The 20771-nt window shown below is 34.6% G+C and overlaps 3 protein-coding genes and 1 long non-coding RNA gene across 10 annotated transcripts in view; 3 read left to right on the top strand and 1 right to left on the bottom strand.

The window, feature by feature from the left end:
• Nucleotides 1–5930, top strand: part of LOC132205488 (glutamate-gated chloride channel) — an 80872-nt gene extending 74942 nt beyond the window's left edge. For 3 of the 4 annotated variants that reach the window (XM_059634560.1, XM_059634559.1, XM_059634558.1), the window contains 2 exons: nt 860–1039; nt 2699–5930. In XM_059634560.1, the coding sequence (XP_059490543.1) occupies nt 860–1039; nt 2699–2830 (312 nt within the window). In that variant the 3' untranslated portion in view covers nt 2831–5930. The remainder of the gene's footprint in view (nt 1–859; nt 1040–2698) is intronic. The other variant, XM_059634561.1, reaches the window with a different exon arrangement.
• A 648-nt stretch (nt 5931–6578) lies between these two features.
• LOC132205130 (uncharacterized) lies at nt 6579–12231 on the top strand. Its single transcript, XR_009442666.1, has 4 exons — nt 6579–6775; nt 7400–7572; nt 7628–7946; nt 8185–12231. It is a non-coding gene; the product is annotated as an uncharacterized LOC132205130 (long non-coding RNA).
• An 860-nt stretch (nt 12232–13091) lies between these two features.
• LOC132205098 (G-protein coupled receptor Mth2-like) lies at nt 13092–15625 on the bottom strand. 2 transcript variants are annotated; one of them, XM_059633968.1, is made up of 7 exons: nt 15343–15625; nt 15063–15286; nt 14739–15009; nt 14239–14317; nt 13987–14171; nt 13744–13924; nt 13092–13676 (listed from the first exon to the last, which is right to left on the bottom strand). In XM_059633968.1, exons 1-7 carry the CDS (start codon nt 15482–15484, stop codon nt 13376–13378), a joined length of 1383 nt encoding a protein of 460 aa, XP_059489951.1. In that variant the 5' UTR covers nt 15485–15625; the 3' UTR covers nt 13092–13375. The 2 variants fall into 2 exon arrangements, with proteins under 2 accessions (XP_059489951.1, XP_059489952.1); XM_059633969.1 differs by having other exon boundaries at nt 13744–13885.
• Nucleotides 15626–16811: 1186 nt separating this feature from the next.
• LOC132205247 (elongation factor-like GTPase 1) overlaps nt 16812–20771 on the top strand; it is a 69139-nt gene continuing 65179 nt past the window's right edge. The window contains exons 1-12 of one of the 3 annotated variants that reach the window (XM_059634198.1): nt 16819–17151; nt 17216–17295; nt 17356–17627; nt 17688–17897; nt 17952–18225; nt 18283–18470; nt 18558–18699; nt 18994–19157; nt 19209–19606; nt 19709–19820; nt 19881–20278; nt 20446–20576. In XM_059634198.1, the coding sequence (XP_059490181.1) occupies nt 16988–17151; nt 17216–17295; nt 17356–17627; nt 17688–17897; nt 17952–18225; nt 18283–18470; nt 18558–18699; nt 18994–19157; nt 19209–19606; nt 19709–19820; nt 19881–20278; nt 20446–20576 (2533 nt within the window). In that variant the 5' untranslated portion in view covers nt 16819–16987. Of the gene's footprint in view, nt 17152–17215; nt 17628–17687; nt 17898–17951; nt 18226–18282; nt 18471–18557; nt 18700–18993; nt 19158–19208; nt 19607–19708; nt 19821–19880; nt 20279–20445; nt 20577–20771 lie in introns of all 3 variants that reach the window. The other 2 variants (XM_059634199.1, XM_059634197.1) reach the window with 2 other exon arrangements.

The following is a 20771-nucleotide window of genomic DNA, read 5'->3' as shown; positions in this document are numbered from 1 at the left end:
CTGTATTTTTCGGACATTTTTTGTGATTGTTTCAAAATTTTTTCTATTATATTATTTCTTTGTATCGAATTCTGGCTCGTAGTTGGAGGTAAGCACCAGCGTGTATGTAAATAACAGATCGAAACTTTCACTCTTATTTATTGATTATTCTCCTTGCACTGAATCTTCAAGAAATTCAATTTCTCAACATAACCTCCTGAATCTGCGCAGAGTGACGAAAAATACTATAATTATTTTTTTTTCGTAAAATTAAATTACAAAATTATATAATATATTAATATTTTCAACTATCAAAATATTTAATCATCGATTCCAACTGAAATTTAATTAATTCACTTGCAAAATTATTCATTAATTGACAAATTTGTACTAATTTCACTAATTATTTTTCTAAACATATCTGATTGGCTTTTTTTTAACCAAAATAAACGTCTTCTTCAGGATGTTTAATCCACTGCAAAATTTTCTCTAACTCACCAAGCATTGAAGCCTTTGTGGACCGTGAGAATTATAATTATTTTCAATTACTCTCAATACTACAGCACTGTTTGCGCCTCTCTATTTCTGTCTGTTGCCTCTCACACTGTCTCATACATATTGTTCTGTTTATACCTCTCTCTGCTCTCCTTTGGCGTATGATGATAATCTGTTCACGGAAACTAATTCTCCTCTATATATTTCTAAATCCTCTTTGAATAAAACCAAAATCGATCATGACTATGCTGATCAAAAAAAGTTTACATTTTTGCCAAAATTTCTTTATAAAAAAATTAATTCGTTCACTACTCTCCCTGCTGTGGTGACTGACTACCCCGTCCACGTGGCCTGGGGATGTTGATCGTTGTGTGTACTTTGCCAGGGCACCGAGGCCAACAAGAAGGGCGGCGCTGGGGGCGTTGAACTCTCGTCACCCATGGGCCACGGCAGTACAGTCACCACGGCAGGCCCTAACGACATCGTGGCGTGCACCAACTGCGGCGGAGGAACTGACCCTTGCACACATCCGGCCAATAATGGATGCCATGGCAGCATCTCTGAGGTACACCCCTTTGGCCCTATGGTTGGTTGGTTGGTTGGTTTGGTGTCTAGAAACAACAACGGTGACATGCTCCCCAATGCGCGGACCTGCCTCGTCTATACACCCGTTTTATCCGTGAATTTTGCAAGTCACATAAAATTATTCAAACTCGGAGATTTAAAAAAAATGCAGTTTACAAAAATTATAAAAAAATAATTTGTTATGAAAAAATATATGTTTTTTAAAAAATTTGTATAAATCATTTCGTGCAAAATGTTATATTTAAAATCGTTTTTAAATTCTCTTTAATATGCAAAGTGACTTGCAAGTTAAATTCGTGTTTTTGGAGTTTGCATAAGTTTTACTTTGTGGCGCGCGCCTAATTTGAAAGAGCGTCTATTGAGTTTGGAGTTTTGATGCGCGGAGTTTTTGGTGTTTCTAATATTACAATATTATAGCCAAGCATGTTAATGTAACACGACATATCATGTAGTTTCAATCTGTGTTACATATTAATTAGGGCATACCAACAAGATACACAACCACGATTTTTGTTTGCAATTAACTTTAATTGGAGTGTTTCTCTCCAGACGCTCAATCATAAATTGTGATGACTTTTTTTTACAGTTATTGAAAATTTTAATCATTCTAGGAAATAATGTAGATCACTTACCGGAGCATCCTAGATAAGAGTTATTAAAGCAACTATCATACTATAACAGGATAAAAACCTGCACTATAACTGATTATTGACATGTACTGCATATCATTTTATTCGGCGATAACTAGTTTCAAAATATACACGTCATTTTTTAATAACTGCATTCATTTTATGCGCCTATTAATCATCAATCGTAATGAAAATTAAACGAAGAACATTTGTTTTTGGCTATTTTAGCAATACACAGAAAAATTTAAATTAGTACTTTTGACTAAACACCTTTTACGTGGAATTACGACGTAAAAGGTGTTTAGTCAAAAGTACTAATTTAAATTATTTCCCGTTCTGAGTGGTTTCTTTGGGTTTTTAATTCTCAAAACACAGAAAAATATTCACCAAATTGCTCATTTGATAAAAAAATGAACCTTCGATCTCATTTTCTCGCACAAATATTTGAAATGATGCATAATATTGCTAGAAATTTACTAGCTTCATTGATTTTCAAGTAAAACAATGACAATCAACAGATTAATCCCACTTGTTGATCAGTAAACAATTGATCTGTTACATTCCACTTTGATATACAGAACTGCAGCTTAGAATTTGAAACTCTCTCACACTCTCCGACTCTATCATTAGACGTAGAGAATGTTTGCACCCCACCCAAGAGCACTCTCGCTAACTTAGTGCAGAACAACCCTTTCAATATCAGTGGCGACGAGCATGTCATGCATGTGTGGATGGGAAATGTTTAGTGTGCATCATCAGTGTGTTAACTGTATAAAAAAAATAAGTGTGCATTTTTTATTGTTCTCATCCATATGAGGTGAAATTTTCTACCGACATGAACTTCATTATCAAAATGAATATTTAAACCAAACGAATCAGGTTAACATTACTAATATATTAAAGAAAGGTTAAAATTTTTCAAAGTCATATTATTATTTCCTGCTATTGATGTTTTCTGATAAAAATTCATTGCAAACCACTGACTAGAGCCATCTCTCTTTGAATTGCAGGTGCGCAAAAAGGAGCCGTCACATCCAATACGTGTTGCGAAGACAATTGATGTGATTTCAAGAGTAGTATTTCCAGTAGCCTTCTTCATGTTTCTGATTTTCTTCTTCATCCACTACAAGGCTTTCTCGTAGCGTGGTTGCGTGCGGATGAAAAAAGAAAATAAGAGAAAGCCCAACGTTAAGACCGATCAGGAAATAGAAGGAAGAGAAAAGCGCGGCTCGAAAATTGTTGAAATGAATTAAAGAATGTTTGATGCTGAGAGATTTATTTACAAATGTGTGAATTTTAAGAGAGAGATTGTATTTATATATTATACACACATACAATTATGTTGTGCAAAATCGGTTGCAGTGCAGCTATGTTGATTATTAATATCAATGTTGAGCCGACGGGATGGGAGATTACAAATTGCATTGTAAAAAGGTTAAAGCAGATAATATATAATTATAGTAAATTCAAATGGAAAGTAATAAGATTATGAAATTAAATGATGTTTGTTGTGTTGTTACGTTGATTAATTGTTCGAACTAGTCTTTTTACATTCGGACTGTGATAATGACTTCTTAAAGCAAAAGACAATTTGTAATGAGTAGCTTTTTTACTCGCTCTCAGTGAACCGATGCGTTATATTTATTGAATTGATTATAGATTAATCAAGAAGATTATCTTTTTGAATTTCATTTTTTTTTCGATCGAAATAATAATACTCTGGAAGTATCTTCGAAAAACTATTTACAGATTTGTTGATCCTTAAATGATTCTTCTGATGTTTATTCTATTAAAAAAAGATTGTGCACTGCTGTTTGCAAACAATATTGAACAAAAATAACAATTTTTTAGCAAAATCATGGAGAAAATCTTGATAAAATTAAAAATGAATTTATGTATATTGTTGAAGTGAATATTTGCGAATCCACTCTTAAATTATAGAAAGAAAAAAATAAAATATATTCTAAGCCATTTTGCACTTACGCACCACGTACCTTACTAAGTGAGTTGTTGTTGTCCGTACGAATATTTTGCACTGATGAGACGTTTATAATTGCTGTTCATAAGTGATGGATAAATGAATGTGCTTCATATGTGTTTACCAATTTCGGAAAAAGCTCTGTACTAACAAAACTGCCTGCTTTCGATGTGACACTTCTGTCAGCTGACCAACCAAAGTAATGCCTTATATTTTGCTGCTTTCTATTGAAAATTTTCAAATCAATCAATAACTTCTTCTCTTCACACTCATTGAACATTCCGGCTCTATTCCATCAGAATTCAAATTTTATTAGATGCACCTTTTCACAATAATTCTCATCTTGAAATTATGTTGCAAAAAATTACTCTGGGATATAAATTTGGAGAAACTGCTGACGAATGCTAGAGGCCTTTTTCAATATAATTATTCAGTCATTAGATGTAAAAGAAGAAAAAAAATCAAGACCTAAAAAAACACTTACACTGTTATTCAAATGGAGCACTTGATTGCACCGTGTTTAAAATTAACGTGATAATTGCGGGTAACAAAGTTTTAATTTAACATGTAGAGAGGAGATGAGAACAGAAATGTTCCCTTCTGGATTCCCATGATGATACGCGCGCGCGAAAATCGCAATTTTTGATAAATGAAACATGCGGAGGGCGGCTTTTCAAAACTTGCACACGACCCAGTGATTTGAAGGAGAACAACATTTTCGTCGCGTGAATTTGAATTTTCTAGCCGTATGAATAAAAAGAAATTAGAAAAGCACTTTTCTCAAATCCTATTATCTCGCTTGTAATAAACCTTTTGCACAAACGCCTTTTCTCATCAGTATAATATATTTAAATATCTCAAATCGTATCAGTTTAATTTAATTTCGTAGAATCAATCTAAGAAAAATGTTGGAAGTATACATATTAGAAATAATATTAAATCGAGATGCAATAAAAAGCGTGTAAATAGTTTATCATACATTTGTTGTTGATCAATAACATACAATATGTGTGCCCGATGAAAACGCCTGCCAGTCCGCTTAATTTTATGATGACAAAAAAATGCGAAGAAGGCTTTAAAAAATCATAACACAAAATTTTTCAACATTTACTCAAATTATAATATAAAAAAACGAGGAGGATTCGGAAAGTAAAAAATATCTGGTTTCCAACACAACGAACGGATATTTTTCTATACTTGGTGCTTGAATCTGTTTGGATTTGTGTAAATCTATAATAGGAAAAAAAAACATTAATCAAATAAAGCCTTCTCCAAAAATATTTTTAATCGAATTCAAAATAATTTCTCTGCTGCTTATATACTCGCACATACAGAAAGATTCCCATTTCCCATCGCCTTCTGCGATTTAAAGTTTCAAATTATTACAGAAAATTCTCCTCAAGCACACTCACACACACACGGTCATTTCACTCATCTTAATGTCTTCACATGCGAATGATATATAAGAGTCATGATTCTAAACGTAAATCGAAGGACCATAATTTTGTACTGAAAAGCAAATGAAAGCAGAGAGAATGACCGGATTTAAATAAAACAAAATTGAGTATCGAAGATATAAGAAGAAGCAAATCAGCTTAAGCGCAGATCAAGCGAGCTTTCGTAATAAGCAATTTTAGATTTGAGAGAGAAAAGCTGACGTTTAAAAGTAGATAATATGAGTACGCAATGCGCTTGGGCTTGAATTTGAATGCCGAAGAAAGAAGTTTTGCTGCTGTAAACAATCATACTTTTTAATTCAACGCGCAACCTTTATTACCACGCAAGAAATAAAAGAAAATCCAGGTCTTGTAAAGTTTAAAGTAAGAATAACAATTGTTCTATTGTTGTAACCATTTATCATATCACGGAAACACACGTCGGCTATTTGGATATTATTAACTACTAAAAGTATATAAAATATTTATTGGTAGGCCCTACTGGTGCGGACCCAGTGTAGTTTTATATAAAGAAAAACGATGAGAAACTTTGTGCTAAGTAAGCGAAAATAATGCTGGTAAAAAATGCTTTCAAACACTCGTAGCGAAATCAACTTCTAACTCTATAATTAATCCCTTGAATTTGATAACTCGGTACTTTGAGACCAACACTAACGCAAAATGAACACTTCTAGTGCAAGTAGAGATTTTAACAAGAACCCCCTGCTATAGCATTAATTTATTTCAAATTTTCCAATCGCATAATTTTGTACCTTTTTACTTCAGTGTTGGCCAAAGTCATGAAGGTGTAGATCTAATTTTTTTCAACTCCCCCATTTGTGTTGAGTCTCTTGTTTGTCTTTTCATTGTTGTTCAACTCTTTTAGTGACAAAGCATCAATTTTACATGTACGTGTACATACAACTATTGCAAGCTGTACATATTTTATGTATATTTTCTCAAACATGATTTTCAATAAAAGACACCACACAAGTTAATCATTAAAACGATCGAAATTTCAGCTGTTTAATTGATATTTAGCCCTTCCCTTATATTAGCAGAAACTATTAAAGCCACATTTATTACCTATTTAAATTAAGAAAAGGCATAGATATTCATTATATTTCAGTTTTCAAGAAACTGCAGGATTTTTATACAGTATTTAAAAATTATTTTATGATTAATTTTCGAAAAAATCTGATTGGGTTGCTTTTGCTTTAAAAAAATATTATTGCTAACGACAAGAAAATGATTCATTCAAAAGTTCCCCAACGCAATTTTTTCATGAAAAATAGCTTTTCAAAGAATAACAGACAAACACTTAACGTGAAATCAAGTAATAAACATTTACAACTGCTGGCGCCTCCTGTATTTTGAGGACTCTCGGCTTTGCCAAAGCGTCATTGTGGCGGGGTTGGCGCGTTTATTAATAGAAAGTCAGCCCACCTAATTACATTCTGAGCGAGTACACGGTCGGCAACTCGTGCACTTTGCATGCGCCATTGCAGCTGCAAAGCACGTCACCAAACAAACCCTTGCCCAAGAGTTTTTGGCTTCACGGTTTGTCACTTCCGTGGTCCGACTTCGGGGGCCTCTGCGGCAATCATCGTTTGGGCTGAGAGATGTTCAATCACTGCATAGCGTTTGAAGAAGGCTGAGCAAGGGAACAAAATGTAAGTGACAGAAAGGCTAAACAATCAAATTAAATTATATAACTATCTAATATTTAAATGTTTAAAAAAAGGCTTGGTTATTTTTTTATAATTTGATAATAATTAAACAACTTAATTTTAAGCAGAAATAATATAATTATCTAATTTTCTTAACAAAATTAATTATTAAGCTTGCGGTTTTTTTAAATATTGACTTTATTTTAATTTAAAATGTAACTATTAAAAAATAACCCTTTTTCAATAAATGCCTTTGTTTTTTAAATGGGCAATTCTTGATAATGATAAATAAAATTTATTTCAATCATAGAAAAAATATCAATTTTCTGACACATGTATGTATGTCTCCCCTTGACTATTTTTGAGTTCAATTATTTCTACAATATCGTCATTATCCATAGATGACATGAATTTATTAAGTTGTCATAAATTTCTTAAGCATAACCTGGTTTTATGTAAAGTGACATTAAATTAGAACAAAGGTTTCAGATGGCTTGAGGGCCAGGTACATTTTTAGATCACCCTCTGCATATTTTTATTAATAAAATTATTCATTTTTCAAATTAATCAGCGTTTTTATTCCATTAATTAATAATTATTTACAATATTTTTGTTTTGCATTTTAAGTAAAATGGAAATGGCATCAATCACGTTTGACTTGGCTGTGATGGAGAGGCTCAAAATTCATCACAACACCCTGCTGGGCGTGCAGTCCTTATTGAACCAATGTACAGAAAGTATCTTCAAAAACACGACACGCTTTTGCAATTCGCGGCCCCTTAATGGCTTTCGGCTTTTACGTAAGTTGAGATGAGATGATCTCGTAAAAACGAAATTTATGGCCCAAATTTCCAGCCTCGCCGCTGCTGCAAAAGTTAATTAGCGAGACGCACTGCAGGCCGTTCGATCTCGAATTTTTGAGACTGTTGCTCAACGAGCAAACCACCGATTTTGACTTCCAGTCAGTGCCGGAAGAGCACTGGGACGTTGTTTGGCGACATATTAGAGAGAACTGTTCCCAAATCCAGAGAGTGAAACTGCCGGAGAATTTTTCCGGTCGGGACGTTTTCAATGATGTGCTAAAAATGAAGCGTCTCACGCACATTGGCGAATTTGGATTTGCACTCAACGCAACAGATGTCCTGCAGATTTGCAAAACATTTCCGCGTTTGAAGTAAACATAATTCATTATTTTTTCCCATAATTTTTATACAAGTCCTATTTTATTCAAAATATTAATTAACTGTAACAAATTTAAATTAAGATTTCTTTGAAAAATTTCCTTTTTTTTTAATAATAGTGAGTCAACTCCATTTTAGTAATATTTAAATAGTTGGTGATTTGAATTTAACCCCTAATCGTAAAATTGTACTTCAAAACATTTAATAGTAAAAATGATTTTTTCCCCTAAGGTCCATGCATCTCGTTGTGGTGAGGCATTTCTTGGACAAAAACAGCCACTTTCCTTTGATCCATTTAGGAAACTTGACTGGTCCTCAGCCTGAAAATTGAGTTTCAATACCCCCATTCATTCGAGGAAGAAGAGCAGATAAAAGTGCAAGCAATCCGAGCAAAAGTTCTATTTTTCTCCTGTTTACCTCAATTGCGGAAGTGCACTGTGGACGTTCTCTACCGCGTCTCCGACAACTGGGACGACGCTTTACTTAGCTCACTGTCGCCTGAACGTCCATACAGATTAAATAGGGTAACGCTCGACTATCACTTAAGTGCGGAAAACTGGCCGAATGATGTCGAGGTGGAAGAGTTGCACTTGATTTCAAGATTTAAAATGAACAAAAACGTGCAGAAAATTTTCAAGCTGAAAAACGTGAGGTCAGTTGTACTGGAAGAATTCCATCCGCTGGCAATTGAGCTAATTTTAGACCGATTTGGAAAAGGTTTGACGTCGTTGACGATTATTTCTTATTCTAAATGGAGTGATGATGGGCCCACTCTTGATATGGTCAAAATTTTATCGACTTGTCCGAAGCTGAAATATTTTTGTTATAATGGAAATTATCGTCTTATTATGACGAATTCAAGACATAATTTATGCAAATTGCAATTTTTGGAACTAGAGAGTTTATCGTTTTTCGGAAGCGATTGCTACAGTTTAAGTGATAGGGCTGATAGTGATATAGTGCAAATTATCTTACACCAAGCACCGAATTTAAAAACTTTTTCCTGTAGTAGTTTAGCCAACTCGGATATCTCCTACATGGCACACGAACAGAGAGTTTGCAAATCACTACAAAATTTAGAAATCCTGTGCCCTAGTTTAGAAGAAAGTGAAATTTTGCTATTTATTCAATATTTAGAAAATTTTATCCTTCAAATACCAACTTTGTTAGCTATAAAAATACTGTTCATTGGTGAACGTAGCGGCATTTTTCTTAGGCAGAACGCCGGTTTTGTTGAGTTCTGCAACATTTTGCCAGCTTTTAAATGTGAATTCGAACCTTTTGATGCATTTTGAATTAAATATTTTTCTTAGTTGTTTCATTTTCAGATCAATATAAGAAGAGATTTTTTATTTCACCAAAATTATATTTAAGCGAACCACAAAAAATATATAGAAACAAGGAAATTTTTTCAAAATTCCAATACAAATAATCAAACCAGACTTTACGTCTGCGGTCATGGGTTCAAGGTTTTTTGAAATGCCATTGTTATCAGCAAATTTTCAATCTTGGTACATTTATTTCCTTATCCTTGAACTAAAAACTAATAAATTGAAATAACTCCAATTTTATTATATCAACTGAAATAGCATATTCTATTAAATATTGTGCTTATAATAATGACCCAAATAATCTGTATAATAAAAAAAGATGTATATTGAGGTGATTATTGAGGTAATATGTATTCAATATAATTAATACGTGACAATTCAAAAGCAACTAATTATTAAAAAAGAAAAATTGAAAACAACAATATTGTTAATTTCTAAAGCTCTATAAACTAATCGCTAAATTATAATAATTCCTCCATGTTATAATTCAGTAACTTTATCTTCCAAAGATTCTTCAACCTTTTCGCCTTCGTCCTTTGATCCAGCTTCCACATTTGGTATCGTCAGGACATCACCTGAATCACCATTGACCTTCGGAACGTCACCTTCCTGACCAGTTGTTTTCCCTACTTCATTTATGGTATTCTCTTGTTCACCTTCTTCAGGCTTTTTTTCTTCAGAGACGTTCTTTGTCTCGTCATGTGCCTCAATTTCAGGCTCTTCCTGATCTGGTGGCGGTGGATCTGCTTCTTTCTCCAGCTTCTTCTCATCGGCATTGTCGGGACCAGAATTCACATTTTCCATTGACGACTTCTGTGGCAAGTCCTCTTCTTCCTGCTTTTCTGTATTTTCTAGCAACTGCCTTGCTTCAGTGGCTTCATTTGATTCATGGTTCATTTCAGCTTCATTATTATCGTCGTCGTCAGGGATGCTTATCAAATCGTGGCTCGATGTGTGATTCCTCTGCGTTATCAGAGCGACACCATTATCTTCCTGCTCTTCTGGAATTGTCTTCATCATTTTCATATTCTTGAACTCACAAGCGTTTTCGACATCATCTGTATCATTGTCACTTACAACTTCCAACGAATTTCTGGGTTTTCGTGCAATTTGGTTAAACGTACGACGCGCCCGTTGGTCCGTGAAAATGCAGAAAATCAACACCATAACACCCTTAAAGGAGTTCACTATGAGGGAAGTGCTGACGAGTGTTTCGTTTCCTTTGCAGACCCAGGCGATAAACTCTAACAGCCAGAAAATTCCTAGGCCGATGAATAATTTCGAATAAATGGTGAACCTATAATAAATTGTTGGCATTAAAAAATTGCTGAAGCAGACATCGCGCAATTAAACTACTTGCCTCCGTATTTCCTTTGCTACTCTTAACGTACGTCTATCACGATTCTTTATATTGCAAAGTGACAATACGAAACAGGCCGAATTTCCAAGCATCAAAAGAAGAACAGGCCCCAGGTAGTAGAGAATCGCTCCTAAAGGTAGCAGAATTAAAAAAAAAATTGAGAATTAATTTAAATGGTTCACTTACCCTCTCCTGTTCGTGTAATAACGCAGCTATTCGCGATTCCCGTTGATAGAACACCTTCTTGACCTGTCAGTATTGCAACTATTAAAGTCATCAAAGCAGGGCATAGCCAGCAAACTACTGATAAATATTTTTGCTTCGTCGTTATTGGTATTGCCCTGAAAGTAGGTGAATTGAGGCTGGAAATCGATTTACAAATAACAAAGTATTTTTATTTTTAACTATTAAATTTAATATGATTACCCCAGCACCATGAAGCATTCCAGACTCTTTGCACTGAGCCAGAAAAACGCAGCAAGACTGAAGTAGTATGAAATCAAGCCTGAAACAAAAATTTAAGGATTTTCATAGCTTTAATTATTATCGATTTATTCGATTTTTTCTGTCGATTTGCCGCTTAGAAAGAAAATATAAATGTGACATAAAAAAATAAAACTACAGTTGTAATATACTTTTTAGACGTACCAAAAACAGTGCAAATAAACCCATTTGGCGAGTCTACTAATCCGGTCACGAGCATTGCAGTGTACTGCACCAATAAAGAAACGCAGAGAAGGAAGATGCACTGTCCGTGATAATTTTTAATTTTCCTGATGGTGGCGTAGGTATACACCAAGGAAAAGAGACATGTAAATGATAAGAAATAGCCAACTTTTGACACAGGTCCGTTAATTTTCTCTAGGCTAGATAAAGTTGCACCTGCAGCAACTGTTTTAATTTTTTGTGCCTGTGTAGTGGTTTTTTGCTTCGTCGTGGTTTTTGGCTCTTCCGTGATTGTTTCCCCACCATATTCATATTCATGATTAATATCTTCGGTTGTTACTGCTAATACTTTTGCTGTCTGTGCCTCAATGGAAATTTCTGTAGTTGAAATCGAGGTTCGCGTTTCTACTCCATCAGTAGCCCCATCTCTTTCTCTCTCAGAATTTGAGGTGATCTCTTTTTGTTTTTCATCCCCGGATCCATTGACTTCTTTGTCTTCTGCATTAGCAATAGTCTGTTGAGTTGCGGTCTTATCTTCGTTGTTTGAATCAGTTGAATTTTGTTGCTGCAGCGTTGTAAAATTTTCAGACTCGTTCACAAAATCTAATTAAATTTAATCAAAATTAACAATTATAATGTTCAATCGTACAAAAATAAAAAAATAAATATTGAACTTACCGCAGGGGACGTTATTTGAGCACAGACATGCAGTGTAATTTTCACCATGACGCCAAAATGTGGTATTTATAAACCGTAATGTATCATTGTAGATCAGATTTTCACCTGCAAGTCTGACCGCAGATTGAGAAAATGTTATCGGTTCCGCATCTTCTGGACAAATCGGATCAGCCAATATGGTTTGAATTAAAACCAAGAAAATTATCCACACAGGGCGTAGCCATGTGGCAAACGCCATTTCAAATTTATTATGACTACTTTTTATCTGTAAAATAAAATATATATTGAAATATTTTACTTCCTTGTTTCTACTTGCTGGTTATTCCTGCTCTTTTATCACGCATATCACACTGGTTTTTCCCTACTGGCCAAGATAAGTTCTATTTTATCACAAACTTTTTTAATTAAATTATGAAAAATTTATATATACTCTAGAAATAAATATCATTTTATTGCCCAATCTCTTAATGTGAAAGCATTTGCAGAGGGTCTTCCACTGCAGATTGTTAAATTTCATCTGCAAACTATTTCCAGAAATACGTTTTTTTTTTTGTCAATAATTAATGGGTTTGTTTTCCAAATTTATAACCAACTAATTATTAAGTTCGACCTGTATTTTGAATAGACTTTCGAGTCAATCAAGAGGGCCATTTGAAATAATCTGCTTAATTGATATGATATGCAACTTGCAAATCATTGGCTCTTGGCGGGCTAAAAATCAATACATAAAAATTCTTTGGACATTGCGTTACATTAGATCCTATATAAAGTAATTTTCAAAAGTATAAATAATTTTTTCATTCTCGACTTTACTTTGGATGAATTTTTTTAATACGCCAGAGCCTGAATTTATTACAATCAGAGAAGCTAAAATAATACTAGAAAGAATAATAATTTCATATTCATAGATTTTTACTAGATTTATTATTCACCACTGTCATTGATAACAAACAAATATGCAATACTTTTGTTTGATTACATTCAATTTTGTATGAATCATATTTTTTTCTTAAATTGATTTGTCACATAAATATTTTTTTTTTAGAAACATAATTATACTCTCTTATGCGTAAATGTAAAGTAATTATTAATTATATATTTAAAAAAAGACTTGATTTTTAGTGGATCAATAATATAACTTTAAATGAAATTTCAGAGTGGATAATGTTTCAGAGAATTTAAGCAAAATATACATTAAAAGTTTGGAAAGCATTTTGATAAAAAAAGTAATTAAAAATGCAAAAAGCTTTAATAGAACAAAGGTTATTATAATGTGCGTTTTCTTAAAAAGTCATGCCTGCTTGGACTTAGAAAGTTATATTAATAATAAAAACTCTGACTTTTTAAATTTTAAAAAAGGGTTAAAAGTAATATTCAATGGAAATCTTTACAATGCAGTTGTTTTTTGCTTTTTATGGTCATCACTTAAAGTAGACATGCCAGAAACGTTGGAACCAATTGTTTTCTGTGGTATTTGGCTTACGAATCTAGGGAAATGTCTGCGCAGAATTGAATTACGGACTCTCTGATTTGTTGCAACGGTTAAAATGAAAATCAGAACGCCCCTGCAACAATTGATGATGTCGAAGGTAGTCCAAAACCAGTTGTCCAAGCGACACCACCATGAGATGCACTCCATTATCCACGTACCTCCCATCAGCAGAAAAAGTTTGAAGTATAGAAACAATCTAACAATAAGACATTTTATTCTTAATCTTATAATACTATGAAAATAGTAAACTTGAAAAGCTCTACCTCTGTCGGTCATCGTTTCCTGCGTGGCGCCGGCTGTTGGTTCTACTGAGAGTTCGCGTACCACGTCTATTGAAGAAAACTATTTTAACGAATGCAACACTGAAGAAGATGATATTTCCGACTTGTAAAATCAGTACTGGTCCTTGAAAAAAAAGCACTTCTGATTTTGAGGTTTCATCGTCTTAAAAAAGCATTATCAGTTGCAAGTATTTTTTTTTTTTTTTTTTTAATTAAATTTCTAACGTTTAAACCAGCACCAGTCGCTACCAATCGAGGGATTTAAGATACTGCTTGTGTCTCTCATTGTCAAGTCAAAGAGCATCATCGGTATAAAAAACGTCAGTGGGCCCAAAGTGCAGTAAATTGTGTACATGATTAATTTCCTATTGTTTGTTTCGTGTAGAGATCCAGTCATTTTTTTGAAATTGCTGTGCATAATTTTTTTTAGTCTATCAGAATCATGGAAAAGTTAATATTATATTAATAAATCAATACCTAAAAGTCCAGAAAATATCAAAGCACATTGAGTTCAGCCAGAAAAATGAGCTCATCAAAAAGAAATACGTCAAATATCCTGAAAAAACTAAATTCATTAAGAGGCTGAATAATTCTTGAAGCGAAGAGAAAATGGTTTTTATGTTGTTGCGCTCACAACAATGTTTTTGAGATGAGACATTTATGCCGATTTTGTTGCAAATATGTTGGTATGCAACGTGCATTACCGGTTGGAATTCTGCAACGGCTATTAATTTTTGCCATGGAATGTTAATTTACATTAAATAACCATTGAAATGCATCAACAAAAGCTTTGTTTGTGTATGCAAGGGGAGAAGAAGTTGCGCACCAAATTAAAAAAAAAATCAGGATATCTCATATCATAAATACATAACTTGTCAGGTTAAATTCAATATAAAATTATATCTTAAATTTTTTATCAGAAAAAATAAATGGTAAAAAAAAGTTTCAACAATATTTCATTGTGCTAGATATATCACCTGTAATCTTGCACAGTGTCTTATTTGCATGATTTTCAAAATTTCCAAAGCCGATAAGTGCCAGTCCAATCATACCAAGCATCAAAGTAAGTGACTGGCATGCTATGTTCTTGCCATGCAAATTCTGCATCTCAGGTGCCATTAAAAATGCAATTAAGGTGAACAAAAGGAATAGTGCAGACACCAAAATTAATGCGGTGTAAATGATTCGTCGCAAAGAGTTATCCTCAATGAGCTTGCATTGCAAAATATGATATTGGCTGATATTGTCCTGAAAAATTAAGATTAAAAAATATGTTTTAAAAAAAAACCAAACTTCTTTACCTTATCAAGTACGAGGCAATAGTCATAAAATGAGTGATTAATATAGTTTTCAAACTCTAAGCCTCCGTCTGTGTGTATAACATGTGCATTGTAGCTATCAGACGTATTCAAAAAATCAAAATTGGTACAAAATTCATCAAAAATGAAGTGCTCCTTTATTTCTTCTCCAGCCTTAATTTTATATCCAGGAGGTATAACGCTAGCATTGAACGCCTCGGCTACTTCTGCCAGAGTGAAGCAAAATAATTTATAAAATTTAGCAACTAATTTTTCCACCTGCCTTTAGTGCATTTTTTAATGCAATTGGTGACGTTCCACACACTGCGATAGTAAGGCTCTTCCAGCTGAAAGCTTTCGCAATCCTCGCTGACCACTACTGCTATCAGTAAGCCGAAAGTCAAAAATAAATTTAGCCACGCCATGGGCTCGACTTTTGAAGTGCGCCCAGTTTTTATGAAAAATTTTATAGGCAAAGGCAACTTGTGATCCTGCTGCAGTATGGCAAAATTAAATTTATATCCTTGAGAACACGGAATTTGTTACAGTTGCGCACTAGTTACATCTGGAATAACTTCGTGAGCTTTTTTTCATTTTGAAATTTGAATTTAATATTATAAAACCACAATGACGCAATAAATTTGTAATCGCTTTTAAATATTTTTTTGTTCCTATGTGTGGTGTGACACAGGAAGTCAATGATAATAATATGTACAAGTTTGTCCACTTCTAAATTTATTTCAATTAGAAAACATGCTTTCATCTTAAGTTTTTGCAAATAGAGCGGTCTTCTCTTGCTCTATATAAACAATAGATTTTTTGCTTTTTAGATGTAAATGTTCCACATTTTTTTAGGATAAAACCATACTGTGGTTAAGGTATCTGGGTAAAAATCAAAAATTAAATTTGTTCATATGATACTCGATATATTTTTCCTAAAATTATTGTTTCAGCGCATTCGGAATTGAATTTTAAAGGCGCCTGCCCAGTGCTGTAAATATCTCTGGGGGGTATCCGGGAATTAAATTAAAATTATACAGCCGAGAATAGCCACTTGATAATGAATGTACATCAACAATAATTTAAAATATATATATATTAGTGAGATCGAGTATGTTTTAGAGAGTTGAGAAATAATAAGTCATGTAATGAAACTAAAATTATTGTGATTAAATTTACATTTTTTTCATTATTAAATTGAATGTTTACACTCGAGGTGGATTTCATGAAAAACTGAAACCGGGCTGACCTCGTTACAAAGAAAAAATGAATAAATTGGAATAAATAAAGGATAACTGCGGTCTGCTGGTACTTTAAAACCTAGGGTTTTTTCGTGTCCCAACAAAAACTAAGTGGGAGGAAGTAATAAAAAATAAAAAATTAAATAGGGAGAATTGAATTTTAATAATCAAAAATTGCAGAAATTAATTCAGCAAAGGAGTCAGTCAACAGCTTCATGCTGTGATTTTGGCACAAATTTCCAGGGCAATGAACCCAAAGATTTTTCTGGCAAAATCACAGTAATCTGCCGCACTACTAGTTAGTGGTTCCCCCGGTTTCAATTTTTCATTATTTTAAATAATAAAAATTATTTTATAAGTTTAGCAACACTATTACGAAAAATTTTCACGCTTTCTAAAACATCAAAATATAATTTATCATTTTATATGAGCTAAAAAATAATTATACAATAATTTTAAAACTGACTTTAACAGAAATTGTATTAACAGGTGGCCTCTATTGAATGCCTTTCAGCCGCACCTTTTCAAACATCAGCCAATCAGCGCTGCTTCTTCTGTTCAGCGACCAATCAGAATAACCGGCAACCAAAACCAAAACAAACAAACACATGTGTTGAGCAGGAGGATCACAACGACCGTCGTTAATTTTAAACTTTGTGAATTTCGGGACTGACTGACGGAGGCAACATGCGGACTACGACCGTGGAGCAGCTGCAAAACTTGCAGCAGAAGCCGCGATGTGTCCGAAACGTGTGCGTTTTGGCTCACGTCGACCACGGCAAGACGAGCCTCGTCGACTCGTTGGTCGCCAGCAATGGAATCATCTCGACTGCGATGGCCGGTAAACTCAGGTAAAATGAGGATATATTATCCGTATAGATTTTTTTTTTAATCTAATAAGATAATGCCATGCAGGTACATGGACAGTCGACCGGACGAGCAGCAACGAGGAATCACCATGAAGAGCAGTGCCATTGCTTTGAAATACAATTTTGGTATGAAAACGATTAAGAAAATACACATTTACCTTAATCAATGCAAAAATTATTACTCAGGTGGTGAGGATGTTTTGATCAACGTGATTGACTCTCCGGGACATGTGGACTTTTCCAGTGAAGTGTCCACAGCTGTCCGACTCTGTGACGGTGCCATCGTAGTAGTCGATGTTGTCGAAGGCGTTTGCCCTCAAACCAAAGTTTGTATCCAGCAGGCGTGGACCGAAAACCTTAAGCCTGTCCTGGTTCTAAACAAAGTTGACAGACTTGTTTCCGAGATGAAGCTTCAACCGCTGGACGCTTATGTCCACTTGACTCAAGTTCTCGAGCAAGTAAGAGAAATTGAAATATATCGGTGGATTGAATTTTAATCTGTTTCTCTTTTGTTAAAGATTAATGCTGTCATGGGTGAGCTTTTTGCTTCAGAAGCGATCTCTAACACCACGGACACTTGGACGTCTGGCTTGGACGAGGCAGATGATTCTCAACTGTATTTTAGTCCAGAGCAGGGAAATGTTGTGTTTGCCAGTGCTGTTGATGGATGGGCTTTCGACGTTGCCCATTTTGCTGGCCTCTTCTCAGCAAAGCTGAATCTAGATAAAGTATTGTGCCCATTTGAAATTTTTATTTATTTGTAATCCAAATTTTTGCTCCAGGATGAACTAGCAAAATGTCTCTGGGGAGATTTTTATCTCAAAGGAGGAAAAATTGCTACCGGTGCTCAAGAAAAAGCAAAGAAGCCGTTGTTTGTACAGCTGGTTTTAGAAAATCTGTGGGCTGTGTATGAATCCAGAGATAAAGAGAAGATCAAAACTATGGCTGAAAAGCTTGGTGTCAAAATGAGTGCCAGAGACGCAAGACATCCAGATCCGAAAGTGCAAATAAGAGCCCTGTTAGCTCAGTGGATGCCTCTTGCTTCGGCTGTTTTAGGTAATTTGTATTAAAACAAATAGCTGTTAATTTTAAATTTTAAACTCTGGACTGTAGAAATGATTTGTAAACAAGTTCCGTCTCCTGCGGAATTAAGTGATGCTCGAGCCGTTGGGCTAATGAGCTCTCAACACCACACCTTCGAGTGCTTACCTGAAGAAAGCAAATCCCTGAAAAAGGATTTTCTGGATTGCAAGTCAACAGACGAGGCTCCTGTTATTTTGTATATTTCAAAAATGATTCCAGTAAGATTATTAAATAACTGTTTCATATTTTCTTGAGATACTTTGAGGTAGAGTAAGGATTAATAAATCTTTTATCTTTGAGTACAGGTTGATAAGAGTACATTGCCTGAAAATAAGCCCAAGCCTCTCACAGCCGAGGAAATTGCTCGGAGGAAACTGCTAGCAAGAGAAAAACATGCTCAAATGATGGCCCAGGCAGAGGCTGGCATGCACTGCACTTCATTGGACGGTAATTATTAGTTTATAAAAAGATTAGCTTGTAATGAATGTAAATAATTGTAGGAAAATTTAAAATTATGAAATTAAAAATTGAAGAACTCATTCGAAATACAATTAAGTATAGTTCCGAATTTGCAAGAGCTAGAGAGTATCGGAGGCTACGGACTTAAGCACTCTTTAGCCTAGATTCGTTTTTAAAGTTTTTTTTCCAAGTTTTCATATCATTATTTTAAATTTTCTTTGGTTTTCCCGCAATAGGTTCCAATTAGGGAAAAGATTTTAATTTAATATTTATGTATTTCAGAAAGACCACCAGATCCCAAAAAGGAAGAGGAACAGATGGAAGAGATGCCTGGAGATGATCTGGTTTTTGTTGCTTTTGCTCGTGTATTTAGTGGCACTGTCAAAATTGGACAGTCCCTGTATGTTCTCAACCCAAAGCATGACCCCCAAGAAGCAATTAAAAAAGTAATAACCATTCATCTATACTTCTTATTAATTTCTTCATAAAAAAATCAGCTTAACGCAGGAGAGGAACTTGGCCCTCACATCCACCCTGTGGAAGTCCGACAGCTTTACATCCTAATGGGCCGCGACTTAGAGGCTGTAGACTTTGTTCCTGCTGGAAATGTCCTCGGCATCGGAGGTTTAGAGGAGCAGGTGCTGAAGAGCGCCACTTTGGCCAGCACAGTTGCTTGCCCAGCGTTCACCGAGCTACAGCAGGCAGCAGAACCGATTCTCCGAGTGGCTGTTGAACCTCGACATCCGCAGCAAATGCCTCAGCTGTTGCGAGGACTAAAACTCCTCAACCAGGCAGATGCCTGTGTCCAGGTGCTAGTGCAAGAGTCAGGAGAGCATGTGATTGTCACTGTCGGAGAGGTTCATCTTCAGAGGTGCATCGATGACCTCAAAACCAGGTAATTTTTAAGATGAACATGAAAATTACCTCAAATTATTATAAATCTTTTTAAATTTGATTTAAATTGAAATTTATAAAACAATGCATTTTTCTCTTGTAGATATGCTAAAATCGAGATGAATGTGTCTGAACCTATTGTCCAGTTTCGAGAGACGATAATTGACCCACCGAAAATGGACATGGTCAACGAAGCGATTATTGATACAACCAAGGTATTTTTTATTTTTCTTAATTAAATATTTATTCAATAATATTTTCATATTAAATTTCAGATTGGGGAAAATGCAGTGGAGGTGTGGACATCAAACAGACAAGCCTATTTAAAAGTTTTGGCAGTAGCACTACCTTCCGAGGTGGCCACCTTGCTGGAAAACAACCGCCAGCAATTACGCCAAGACCCCTCTAAGGTCAAAGACCAACTTAAAAAAGCTTTTGCAAGTGAAAACTGGCCTGAAGACACAGTCGACAGGATTTGGACGTTTGGACCGCGCAGGTGTGGCCCGAACATTCTGCTTAATCGCATCGAGGGCCATCCTGGCAGCATTTGGACGGAAGAAGGCCCAAATGGAGGCAGCTTTGTGAATGGGTTCCAGTTAGCTACATTGGCTGGTCCACTGTGCGAGGAACCAATGATGGGCATCTGCTTTGTTGTCCAGGAATTCATTGAAGAGTATGTTATAATTTTCAATTGTTTGCAAGAGTAACAACTTGAATTGAAATTTTTTTACAACAGTATTTTAAATTTTATTTATTGATTATTGCTTTTTATATTTTAAAAATTCAATGCATGAGCAATTTTTTTTTAGCAAAATCTTGATTTATTTTTATTTATTTTAGAGGTGAAGTTGTAACTGGGCAACTTATGTCTGCTGTGAAGGAAGCCTGTCGCAAGGCCTTTCAAGCTCAACCTCAACGCCTGATGCTGGCCATGTACACTTGCAACATTTTGGCCAATGCAGACATCCTTGGTGAGTACAACAATTTTTTTTTTTAATTTATGGATAGTTCAGGAATCGGTTGGTTTGTGAAGTAAAACCAAAAACCATAAAATTACTGCAAATCAAACTAAATAACTAATGAAGATATCAATTCAAATAATTATGTATTGTAAAACACAATTTATTTGCTACGAACTGTAATTAAGTCCCTTTTCAACTGCAACC

This window comes from Neocloeon triangulifer, unplaced genomic scaffold (genome assembly GCF_031216515.1).
Source record: "Neocloeon triangulifer isolate White Clay Creek 2 clone unplaced genomic scaffold, ASM3121651v1 ptg000002l, whole genome shotgun sequence".
NCBI classification, from domain to species: Eukaryota; Metazoa; Arthropoda; class Insecta; order Ephemeroptera; family Baetidae; genus Neocloeon; species Neocloeon triangulifer.
Note: the sequence above shows the minus strand (reverse complement) of the source record. Positions and strands in the feature narration are given on the sequence as shown.

What these genes read in the sequence shown, in the direction of transcription:
- LOC132205098 (XM_059633968.1), bottom strand. Translation starts at nt 15,484, where the DNA reads ATGGCGTGGCTAAATTTATTTTTGACTTTCGGCTTACTGATAGCAGTA. An exon ending in GATATTTTCTGGACTTTTAG is followed by an intron (nt 14,172 to 14,238) that starts GTATTGATTTAT and finishes AATTATGCACAG; the next exon opens with CAATTTCAAAAAAATGACTG. An exon ending in CGACTGGTGCTGGTTTAAAC is followed by an intron (nt 13,925 to 13,986) that starts GTTAGAAATTTA and finishes TGCTTTTTTAAG; the next exon opens with ACGATGAAACCTCAAAATCA.